The sequence below is a fragment of the Halyomorpha halys genome, unplaced genomic scaffold (genome assembly GCF_000696795.3).
Source record: "Halyomorpha halys isolate HHAL.00 unplaced genomic scaffold, Hhal_1.1 Scaffold434.1, whole genome shotgun sequence".
NCBI classification, from domain to species: Eukaryota; Metazoa; Arthropoda; class Insecta; order Hemiptera; family Pentatomidae; genus Halyomorpha; species Halyomorpha halys.
This window is the reverse complement of record NW_027114127.1, coordinates 584,276-597,023: the sequence shown is the minus strand read 5'-3', so window position 1 is coordinate 597,023 and position 12,748 is coordinate 584,276. Positions and strand designations below refer to the sequence as shown.

General features: G+C 28.8%; 1 protein-coding gene across 1 annotated transcript; it reads right to left on the bottom strand.

Moving 5' to 3' along the window:
• Positions 1 to 515: 515 nt before the first annotated feature.
• LOC106682662 (uncharacterized) lies at positions 516 to 7,373 on the bottom strand. The gene is made up of 9 exons (XM_014423650.2): positions 7,230 to 7,373; positions 4,928 to 5,017; positions 4,371 to 4,476; positions 3,007 to 3,119; positions 2,887 to 2,925; positions 1,848 to 1,965; positions 913 to 998; positions 760 to 787; positions 516 to 672 (listed from the first exon to the last, which is right to left on the bottom strand). Exons 1-9 carry the CDS (start codon positions 7,281 to 7,283, stop codon positions 581 to 583), a joined length of 726 nt encoding a protein of 241 aa, XP_014279136.1. The 5' UTR covers positions 7,284 to 7,373; the 3' UTR covers positions 516 to 580.
• Between the last annotated feature and the right edge of the window lie 5,375 nt (positions 7,374 to 12,748).

Genomic DNA, 12,748 nt, shown 5'->3' with positions numbered 1-12,748 from the left:
TATGTTGTGTCTACATCATATAAAAGAGCATGGAATATACTGTAAATTCATCCCTATCCCATATCTCTGGCTAAATTAGGGAAGATTCAGCAGCAATTCAAAAAACATTGTTTCTCTCTGTTTTTTTACAACTTACGGAGATTGAAAAGCCCTATAATTCAGAAACAAGTGAACAGATATCAATAATACGGCGCATTTTCCCATGTCTATTTGTATACAAATCTGTCCATTATTTGAAGAAAGTCTGAGATGGTAAGGTTAAGAATTCTGTTCAGTTGACATGGAATAACCCATAATTGAATTAAAATCATTAGATTTAGTTATGTGATATTTTTATTTATTTATATCAGGTGGTAAAATTATGTATTGAAATAATTTATCAAGTAAAAAATTCCTACAAAACTAGAAAATCACAAATTTGAAACAAGCATTAATCTAAGTTAATTTATCATTTCTATATAACTAAGGTGTTAACAAGTAATTAAAAAGGTTTTGAAAAAATAATTCCTGTAAACTGATTTTAATATTTTTATTTTATATATTTACATATATATGCTTCTCCAACCCCCGAAATGGGTTACTATTCCTTCTTCTTCATAGGTGGGTGAGGTGGGAAGGGCATCAAATTGGGGCACTTTTCTATAAGTTGCTTCTCAGCGTTACAATCATCGTCTGTAAGGAAAAAAGACAAACACTGAGCATTCCGCTTTCAATTGTTAAACTTATTTTAAGGCTTAACTAAAATATACTGCTACTTACTGTTTTGCCATTTATCAGAGGGGCATTTCTAGAACATAAAGAAAAAAGAAAATCAAAATACATATAAACAAAACCGTTTTAGTATACAACAAAGGTACATACATATATTATCTAAATAAACAAAGGTGTACTATTCTGAAATATATATCTCACCAAATACATCTGCTTGATCATGCATTTTACGAAATCATGGGAGACAGGGCTACATTTTGCGTCCTTGTCTTCCGTTTTAGTTTCGTCTGGAATACATAAGTAGATAATAAATAAACATGTTTACTTAATACATAGAATAGACTATATTAAAAAATTAAGAAATATAAAATGATTATATTCTTGAAAATTTTAGAACCAAACAAAGTATTGTATATAATCGATAAAAAGTAATGTGTTCATGAATATTTTAGCTCAATTTGAGCGTTTAGTATAACCAAATTTACAAAATTAATTAGATGTATTCCAAAATTTATTACATAAGAGGTTCGGATGGATCATTTTTCAAGTGCCATTTAAGGTAATTACCTGCAATTTATTATGAAAATTAACATATATTCATATATTCAGCTTCGTAGTTTTTTGAAATTAAACTCTACTTCAAGTCCATAATTTTGAATAAAAATAAAATTTCAACTAATCCGTAATTTTTTATGATTTAGTAGTGAAAAAGTGATCCATGAAGTTATTTTTATGAAAATATAACTAAATCTTAATTATTTGAATAATAACATGAATTTAGCAAATTGTTAGTACAAAAATATTTAATTTTTTCCAACGTATTATGAATACAATTTGAAAAATATTTCATCGAAAAATCATTTTGATTAAATGATTAATATTAATTAAAATATTAATCTAGCTGATAGATAATTATTAACATTATTAATATCATTATTATAAAACATTTTTTTAAAAAATTGAAATTTTCTACAATTTTTGAAAATATTGTAGCTGCGAGCATGCTCTCCATTGAAATATTCTTAATATTATCTGTAAAGTTAGATGATTGTAATAGAAAATCAGGTATTGTATTTCAGTAAATTTTAACTTTAAAAAAAAAAATTCTTATATTAATTTTATTGAATGCGACTCACTACTGGTCTTCTCATAACAGAACTTGGTTGCTTCTAGAGCTATGGTTTTCCAGCTGCCGTCCGGTGCAAAACTGTCCACCATTTTTGTTAAAGCTTCTTGGTTCAGTTTCGAATCAGTCTGGAAAAAAATAATACTTACAGTGATAAATAAATTTTATGTTTAAATATTGTTTCATCAACAGTGAATGATATATACATATGCGTAGTTATAACCTAAATTCCATAAACATTCACCTTTATACCAACTACAGAACAATATAATAAACTACCTTCAGTAAAATTCAATCTACTTAAACAGTACCCTCTAAACTAATTAAAACAAGTATTCATTTATATCGTCTGAGCAATGTCAAACAGTCGAATGTGAAAAATCGTGATTGTTTGGAATTCCTAATTTTCTCACTATTTCAGCTTGAGACGAAAATCAATGGAAACCGCCAAAATGTGGCTAGCTCCAAAGGAAAGTTTCTTTGATTGTAGAAAGAGGGATGTTTGGTACTTTTCGACCTGTGGAAGAAAGGTACTAACTACAGCCTGATACGCATGGTAGTCGCTAATAAAATTTCAATATATTATTTCATTTTCACTTCTGTCGGAAACTCCCAAGACTGCCACAAGTTTCTTATCAACATACTCCCATTATTTATTAAAAAAATCCGGTTTCCCCTCAATGGAAAACCTTTTAATTTATTTTCCTGGGGTAGAAGATCTTTTTACCTTAACTGGATCTTCACAATCCAAAATTCTGAATTTCTCTTTGTTGATAGAAATTAAGATTTATTATTCATAAAAAAATATTTTTTTAAGCTACCAATAAACATAATAAGATTGAGATCTGAATAAAGAAGAATTAATAATTAATAGAATTCAATTTCATTGATACATACATTTTGATTTGTCAGTAGTTAATTTTATTTCATGGAAATTATAATTGTTATTCATTTTAAGCAACATTCTTCGTAAGGACGATACTAGTCACTGAGTAAAGGGAGAAGAGTATTAGATCCAAAATATATTTCAAATTAGAGTATATGCTTACCAGGAGGCCTGACTTGTTGAAGACGCATTCATCCATGCACTGAAATTAAATTAAATAAAAATTATTTTGATAATATCTTTAAATAATAGTCCATTAAGTATTTATATCAGTTATATTAACCGTCATGAATAAGTGAGGTCCACCATGATGGGGTGGTGGTGGAGGGGGTGGTCCACCAGCTGCGGGGGGAGGGGGTGGCGGTGGTGGATGGTGTGGGTGGTGAGGTGGCATTGCTGTCCAACAGAAATATATATTATATTTATTTATCATTTCAATCAAAATATTCAAATAATAATTTATCAATAAAATATTTTACATAATATGAGTCGTTGAAACAAAAATAGCGTAAGTCATTTTGTTTTTACCATAATTCACTTTCATTAAAAATTAATTGCTGAGTGGATTAACTTAAAATTGTAGGATATGCTTGGGAGTAGTTCTAACAGAGAAAGCTGTTATTCCTCACCAAAAACGTTATCTTTCCCTAAAGTGTTGAATTCGAGTATTTCCTAACCCCAGGCTTGTTCTACACCGCTTCTGAATTACATCACTTCATTATATAAAATAATAAAACAAAATAGCCACCAAAAATCATTATATAGCAACAGTATTCTCGCAGATACATAAACGTACTAGCTATTATTTATATATTGTTTTTGCAAGTGAAATCGCTAGCGAAATGTGTTTTAATACACATGCTTGTTTTTTCAGAACATTTTTACTCACTAGTATTTTTTTTAATTAAAGAAACTACATTAAAAAAAAAATTAATAAATAGGTGTATTAGTGCCAACTACGTAACGCCTTGGAATATTTACCCTGTTTATTTATCTTTAAATTATTTTTTTTTTTTAACTTATTCATCTGCTTAAAACTTTTGTATTTATTTTTAAATCATGTTTTAGTTTTTAGCTTACTTATTTATTTTTCAACTTCACAAAAAATATTTCTAAGTTATTTTATAATTTTTTTTTATGGAGTGAACTAGTGATTTTTATATTGGATAAGTCTATAAATGTTTATAAAGCTTGTATACTAAATTGAATATTATTTTCTGATCACTGGAAAATAGAATTAGTGAGGATAAGATATGTACTATTTACAAATAGGAAAAAACAAAACAAAATAAAAATAAATTCACTAAGGAACAAAAACAAATACTATGAGAAATGTAATGTAACTTAATTTAAAAAAAAACAATGTATTTTTTTATAAATTTTGTATTTTTACTAATTAATTTTTGTCAATGTTTGTATTATATCTTATATGATCGATCAGTATGATGTGTATAATCCCAACCCATTATATTTGCTCAACCTGGTTTAATAAATAAAGCATTTATCTTTAAAAAGCCTATGGTTTTGATTTTTAAAATTCCCTAAACACATCAGGAATTTATTATTCAAGAGAAAACAAACACACTGGAGGATATGAAAATCCTATGATATCATCTCCAGCAACCATCATCGTCTACCTATACATACCTTCTGGATGTTCTGACTTGATTTGTTCTTTGCATTCTTCGAAGAGTGTTTTGAATTGGTCGCTATCCTTTGCAATTGGATGCGGCATATCACAGCACACTGCCCTCTGTGAATTAAACACAATGTGATATAATATCTATCATGTATAAAGGTGTACGTAAAGTCTGTGCGTTCTATGTAAGAGAAGTTCAGTTAAAAGCAAGGACAGGTTAATTTTTCAAAAGAAATGGACATTGTTTCCGTCAGGTGGTTTCATCGTATATACAATAATAAAGCTCTTTTTTTTTAAATGGCGTTGAAACAACGAACGAGATAACAATTCAAACACCTTTTGGTTAACAAAAACGGCCAGATCCAGTGCAACCCACCATAGAAGAGTATTCGGACAACTTGTCCCTTAAAAGAATTCATTAAATTGAATATCTATTATTTTATTATAGCCATTGTGAAATACGTTTTTTGAATCAATTGGAACATTTTGCTACGTGGGCATGGCCGGATTTATAACTAATTGTAAGCTACTCCTGTGTAGTAACATATGTAGTTGTAGAACTCACCTCTTTGCCGGGGTTTGGTGGGGGCTTTGGTCTGCATTCTTCTGGAACATCTTCGCCACCGGGTGGTGGTGGTGGAGGAGGTTGTGGCCACTAAAAAAAATAATAAAACATTAAATAAGAACATTTGTGGTTATAGGAATTAAAAAAAAAAATTAATATCTAGTAAATAAGTCGAATTTTATTTTTTTCTCAAGTTGTCTATACCAAAAAAAAAAATACACTTATTTAATTAAGGTACTCAGTTGCAATATACCAATGAACGAGCCACCTATATTTGATGTAATTATCTTTTCTTTAAAAAATGCATTGACAGTGGTCTCAGACTGTACCCTCCTTTACCCTATATCTTTACTCTGACCCCATTCTATAAAATACCTTTGCAGTTAGGTAAAGCCGCAACGAGCTCATATATTAAAATTGAATATTTATTTAATTTACTATAATAATAACACTCTTAAAAAATAAACGTAACAGCAAGATTTTAGTTATAAACATATATTTTAAAGTAAAAAATGAAGTTTGCACTTTAAATCAGTAAGCGATCAACACAAATTATAGAGAAAATGAAGCTAACATGCATCAAAAAAAATATTGGCATGATACTGAGACCATGAAGGTCTCCTATTGAAACTGGCAGCAGCTTTTAAATCAGGACAAGTAAATTATCTTTTCAAATCAATATTCTTTCCTTCTATCTCACTCAATTTTAAACTAAAAATTGTGATTTTTGATTATTGATTATATTTATACTCCTTATAAACATTTTTCAGGACAAACCAACTTTGAAAATGTTATTTTCAATATTATTCATTGATAATTAATAAAATTATTGATCTCTTCTGATATCAGAGAAAAATAAAATTTGATATTGGCTCAATTTCATAAACATATTTAGGAATATTCATTAACTCCGTAAATTTGAATCAATTAAAGCTAGGACAAGATTTTAGTTACACCTATCAACATTTATATGACTTTTTATAATTTTGTATTTAGTTTTGTTTGAAATTTTTATACAACAAAACAATAAAGGAAAAACATTATGCTAACATCAAATAACTCTATAATATAACAGAAGACATTTTAAATGGCCGATACTAATTATGGTCCACACTCTAATTAAGCCCTCTAATTTTTAATTCGAAAATTGTATTGAACCGGACAGAATTTGAATCGGAGGTGCTCTAACCACACGTTACCTTATTTTAAAAATATATATAAGTTTGTACGTAGTCTCTTATTTATTCACACAATGAAATTCTATCCATTTATCAACTCTGTATAATTGAATTTCTAGTTGTTTCCAAAACAGTGTTTCCAAAAGTGGGTTGGTAAGTAACGAATAATGTCATAAAACATGGTAACTGAAAATTTTATATCAATTGAAGTTTTTAGTTTTATATCAATCACCTTTTTAAAGACTGATTTCATAGTTAATAGAACTTTAGAAAATTTGTTGTTAAGAGAATAATGTTAATACTAAGCCATGATAAATGAAAGTAAAACATTGTAACTAACGAAAAAGATTTAAAATGTTTCCTACGTTTTACGTCTGGACACCTCAATTCTACATTTTACTAATTATAAATATGAATATGTATACTTTACACTACCTATCTAATTAAATTTAAAAAAAAATTATATACTTCTTTTAAAATATTATTAAATGTTTCGAGCTGGATAATTGGTTTGATATTGTTAAACTTCATTTCTTGGTGAAACAACTTTCTCAGCATAACTATAATATTTCGATTAATTGTTTGTAATAAAAACCTAAATTTATTAGTGCAATAAAAAATATTGAATTGCAATTTATAAGATTTTTTCTGTAAATAACAGTAAACTATTAGAGGCCACAGCTTCACTATAAACACCTCTACTTTTCCTAACACATACCATAAAATACTTAAGAAATATTAAATTTAAAATAATTAATTAAGGCACTGCTTAAGGTGATAATTAAAGTTTGAAACTAATAAATGGTTTTTATTTAAGATATCTATTAGCTTCTCATCAAAAGAGAAATATAATTACCATCACATGAGTTAATTCAAGTTGCATCTAAGCAGTTAGCTTCGTTAAAATCTGTGGTACAGTATATCACAAATAATAGGCATTTTAAAACATATATATATATATATATATATATTAAAATATATTAAATCTCGTATACCGTCACATCCAGGAGTTAAATACGCTTAGGATTAATATAAAAAGCTTTCAGATAGACGTGCGAAATATTTAAAAAAATTAAATAATACTGTGCCAACCCCAGGAAGGAGGTTTTGATATGCTGACTTACCCCTACAGCGGATGCCACTAAGACAACCAGAAGAAGAAGATTTATTCTGTTCATTGCGAGTGATGCTACTGATGATGGACTGAGCCGCCGAGAGCTTTATATATCCCATGGGAGTGGGGCTCTGTCAGTCAAGGACCTCCCATCTCTTTGTCTCCTCAGGAAGTTATGAAGGGGAAATTACTTCGTAAAACGCAAATAATAGAATCATTTACGATTGTTAGTATCGTGTCAGCAAGTCCATCCACTAATGGATATTATGTAAATATTTTGAAAATTACACTAAATGGAAAAATTACGAAACCTGTTATTTGGTGTTCTCCCAGCCCGGTTAAAAATTCAGGTTGTGTAGTTCCAAGTATATTCTTGTGTTTACAACATTTTTTTACAATTTATTATAATATTCTTTGATTAGACTTAATTTTAGAATTAAATTCCAAGTCCTTTTTTTATTAAAGTTCTTGTTACCAAGTACAAAAAGAAATAGAAGGTAGGTTGAACTCTGTTCCTACAAACCACCACATTACTATGTCAATGATTTAATATACATAGATAAACACAATTAGTTTTGGTACATTCTGATGAAATATTTAAATTTGTATCCATACATAAAGTTTAATACATTTTGATGATGCATATACACTTTCGCGTGGAACTCTTTCTTCATCTAAAAATTAAATCCATTTCTTCTTCCTTATTTATTTATTAATTCAAGAGATATTCCGTGATGTTTTTTTAGCGTATTTTTCATAATGGTATTAAATCGTATGGTAGGTCATACAACGATTTTACTCCATTTATTCGTAATTTATTTCCATTAGAGCAGTGTTTGTTTTTATATTTTGTAGGTTATATTTATCACTTAAGCGAGTGTTTATTGAGGTTGGAAATTTTTCAAATTTATAGTCTTAATATTTTTATGATTGTTGTTTTTTATAAACAAAGATTCTGAATTTTTAGTTCCGAAATCTTTGAGTATTCTTGTTACCATTTTTTTTTTTTAGTATAACATAAATAATAATACGCTGTTACATTTTAATCTTCGGATTTAAAAGTTTATTTACTGCTCCCCCCCCCCGTCCTATGCCAATATCCAGACTGAACCAAAGATAAATATACCTTTCTTATAACATTTTTATACATTTAAATAAAATTTGTTATTTATTGTGAATTCCAATCCCATTTTAGATTTCCATCAATAAAAATTCCTAAATATTTTATGTAGGTCCATTATTGTAAATATATATCCGTATTTGTATCAGTATTGATTTCAATTCATGTGTTCGGCCAATTTTCGTTATTGAGTACAGAGTGAAATCAATTTTATGGTTGTTTATTTTAACTCAAAAATAGACTATTTGAGAAAAAACTATAAAACATGTATTGAAATAGCATAATGCTTACTTCTAATTTCAGGTTAATATTTATAGTACGAAATACATAGCTACTTTCATGACTAATATTTCAATATTAGTTGATTTTTCTAAAAAAAAACAACTGTACTTTTGGATTGTATCAATTTTCATGCAGGAGTGCGATATAATATAATATTTTGTAAACGAAACCAGGCTTTAAGCCTGATTAATTATATAACATTTAAAAAAGAAAAAACTATATCCCTTATTTAAAAAACTATATCCGCTACTAAAAAAGTATCTTTATTTTTTTTAAGAATTTAATTATTTTTGTTGACTTTTTTTGGAATTAACAACCAACAGAGGCCACAGACTATAAAACTCTCCCCCAATACACATTAAAATTTACTTACAAAAATATTCATTTTTAAACAATTCATTCAGTTACCATTTGACAAGAAGATGGCCACGGGACCTTCTAATTTAGATAAACCACCAATGGGTGATTCCTTCCCAAGATTTTCAAGTGTATTTCAAACATACAACATATTCACTTATTGTATTATTTTGTTGTAATTACATTAAACAGTTGTAAATTTACAGTTGTAAATTACATTAGATAAATTTTAAAAAAACATTTTACAAATTTCTACAAGTTGAACTTAAACCATTAACTTTATTAAAATATACCCAAGTATTGCGATATTTATTTATATTCTGGTATTTATCAATATATTTATTTATTTATTAGCGAATTATATTGAATAAATTATAAACAATTTAAATAAATTACTATAATGTCAATGCTATTGTGCATTTTAGTGTAGTGGAACGTTTAACGAAGACTGCCACAGTTCTGTTACAATTCCTGAATTTAGAATATAGTGTAGCAGTCAGTCTTCTAAAATGTGGCAGGTCTTTAGCAGCACATAGAGTACTCATGTGTTGGGTGGATTTCGTATATAATTATATAATATATAATGATGTGCCTCAATAGTAGCAAAGAAGCGATATATTTATAACAATAATAATAACATTTTGGTTTACTTGATGAAACTCAGATTTATAAAGTGATTTATATAATTTATCAATTGACAATTAACCAGATATCTATTGAGCGGATATCTACTTAATACTGATTTAGAACCTAGCGATAACTCCACATTGGATTTTACTGGATTTAGTATTCTTAAAAAAAATAAATCTCTATTTTATGGCTATTTCAATCAATGTCACGCTTGTCAATAACTGATCAATGTATTTCGTTTTTTGCTATACTGGAAAAAATTACGAGTAGTCAAATATTTCAGGAGTTAAAACGATGGTTATAACAATTCTCAGGTTTATACTTCTCTTTCCTGGCTGAAATCTATTTTTCTTATATTATATTTTAGGTATAACTGTATATATAAATCTTGAAAACAATATTCCTTTTTTTTTCATATGTAAAATTTTATTTTCACCCCCAAAATAATTACAATCAGCAATGAAATATCCATTTAATTTGCCATGAAATGTGGTTTACAGTCGGAAAGCGTACTTCGGATTGAATGGTCTCGTTTGAAACGTACAATGGAGAGTTCATTGCCAGTCTTAAAAGTCCAGTTTGCATAATCATCCATACATAGTCCAGTGAGGTACTTGGGACTCAGTTATAACAGAAGTGACAGACAGGTGGCTCACATGCATGAAACGCAAAACATAAAACGCTTAATTTCCGGGCAAAGATTATTATATTCCATTCTCGACAGACGTTCTAAATTATTCCTAAGACAGAAACTTGACACATACAATTATTTACTAAATATATGTGGACTTATTTATCCAGGCCAAATTTATGGACCTCCTAAAAAAGAAGCGCATTCAGAAAACGTTAACCTTTCAGCTTCGTACATTAATTAATGTTATTTTCAAAATTGAATATGTTAACTGGAGGAGAGTGAAACATTATTAAATCTCTACAGTTTATTCTCCTAAATGATAGGAATATGCCATCCAGCACTTCCAGTACTTTTCCTTCCATTCTCATGACGTCTGAAATGCCATTTCTAAGCTACAAGGAGAGAACAGTAGTGTAAGCACTTGGGCAACAGACAATAAACACGTTAAATGCCGGAAAGACTAAAGCTATCATAATTGGATCTCCCTCTCTCCTTAAATCTATCCCAGAACCCCCAACCTTATCCTAAAAAATACTCCTTTCTCATTCCATACGTCAGTCAAAAATCTTGGAGTCACTTTTGACCAAACTTTATCCTGGAAACCACACATTGAGCAAATTCCCGCCGAATCATAGCTTCTCTAAAGCAATTCAATAGAATTCGTTATCTCCTTCCACTTAAACCCCGTCAACTCTTAGTTTCCTCTCTTGATGTCCCATACATTGACAATGTCAGCTGGGGGACTCTCGGGTAATCTCGAATCTAAACTTAATCGTCTTATGAATTGTGCAGTACAATTTATTTTCGGGATCACCAGAGATATGCACATAAGCCAGTATTACACCGAGCTGAAGTGGCTCTATCCATCCTTCTGATGCCAGTATATCCTAGCTTCCTTTCTATTCCAAGTAATAGTACTCAACGTCCCTCCTATATCCTAGAAAACCTGCAATTCAAATTATCAATCCAATCCTGTACTATCAGGTCCCGTTTATCTGACATCTATCCTCCACCTCACCGAACAGCTGCGTTTGATAAATCCTTTTTTACCCAAACTGCATATTGCTGTAACTCCAATCTCTAAAACATACGTCATGTACCAACCCTTCCCTTGTTTAAAACCCTTATATTTGATTACTTTTTACTTAACCAATCTAATCCGATAATATAACAGAACTACCTTTTTGTTTTGTTTTTTATCTCTGTATCCAAAATTATTTAAGTGTTGCCACACTGTTTTTGGCCAGTATGTGTTGTAAAATTAAAATTACCTTATAATTGTTCTAATAAACTATTTTTCATTTCGAATATACAACATAAATTCGCTGAATGGGAACCAACAGGTTCTGATGTTTAGTGTTTCAAATATTACTAAAAATTGCGTAGTTTTGATGCCGAACTAAGGAGCTAATAGTGTTAAAATTTCAGTATTCCAGTGTTTTACAATAAAAATTTCCTCTTCTAATGGTTTGTAAATTTATTTAACAGTTTCATCTTCCACCAAAGTATTACAACAGTACACTAAACAACCACGTATTAATTTTTAAAAAAAGTATTTTATGAAATCATAGTTTATTTATTACATTTCTCATTGCGTTTTCTATGTAGTTGTTAATAGTAACCATAAATGTCTACAATTACTCCAAGTATTGTTGAGCAATAAATATTGCTATAATATTGGGCATACATCCTGACACTGTATTCAATTCTAACGAGGTAATTTTCTTCATTATCTTTCTCATTAGAATGCTCACTATAAAATGTTTGAACAACAAGATTGGGTGGAAAATACGAACAAGTTAATCATTATTTAAACCATCATTGTCCTTAACTATTCTGAACCAACCAAACCTTATATATGCAAGCGATTTCTTTTATGTTCCTAAGAGGCAATGCCTGTTTGTCAATGCAAGAGATGTTATAGGTTCAGAAAATGTTTTGTATCGTTGATTTAGACCTGAATCGATTGAAAATCTAAAAGAAAAATCTATGAAATCTTCTAGTGCCTGGTACGAGTAAGCCAATCTTAACTGTTCTTAATTTGATGATATTTCATTGCAATTTACTCTCTTTGAGTAAAATGTAAATTTTGATGGTTACAAATGATATCTATATACAAAAGACATATGCTTTAAAATTTGTGAAATTTACTAAACTAACAATAAGACTCAATAATATACGAAATTTTAAAATGCAAAGGTAAATGTAATGTCTTTTACAGCAAAATAATCTGATTCAAAAAATCTAATTTCATGTCAATTTTCAATTTATAGTTGTTTTTTTATAAAACGACTTTCTTTACAACTCAGTTGCTTTGAGGACAAAAAATGAGAAGCTTATCACAATTCTATTTTTTTTTTTTTGTTCAGATATTTTCAAAGTTACTAGAGTTACACATATTTGTATTCAACCAGACATCCGCTGATAGCAAATTCAAAATGACCGAAAAAAATGTATAAGCTAAAATAATGTTTTAACCATAATTTTTAACTCAGGAATTATTGTA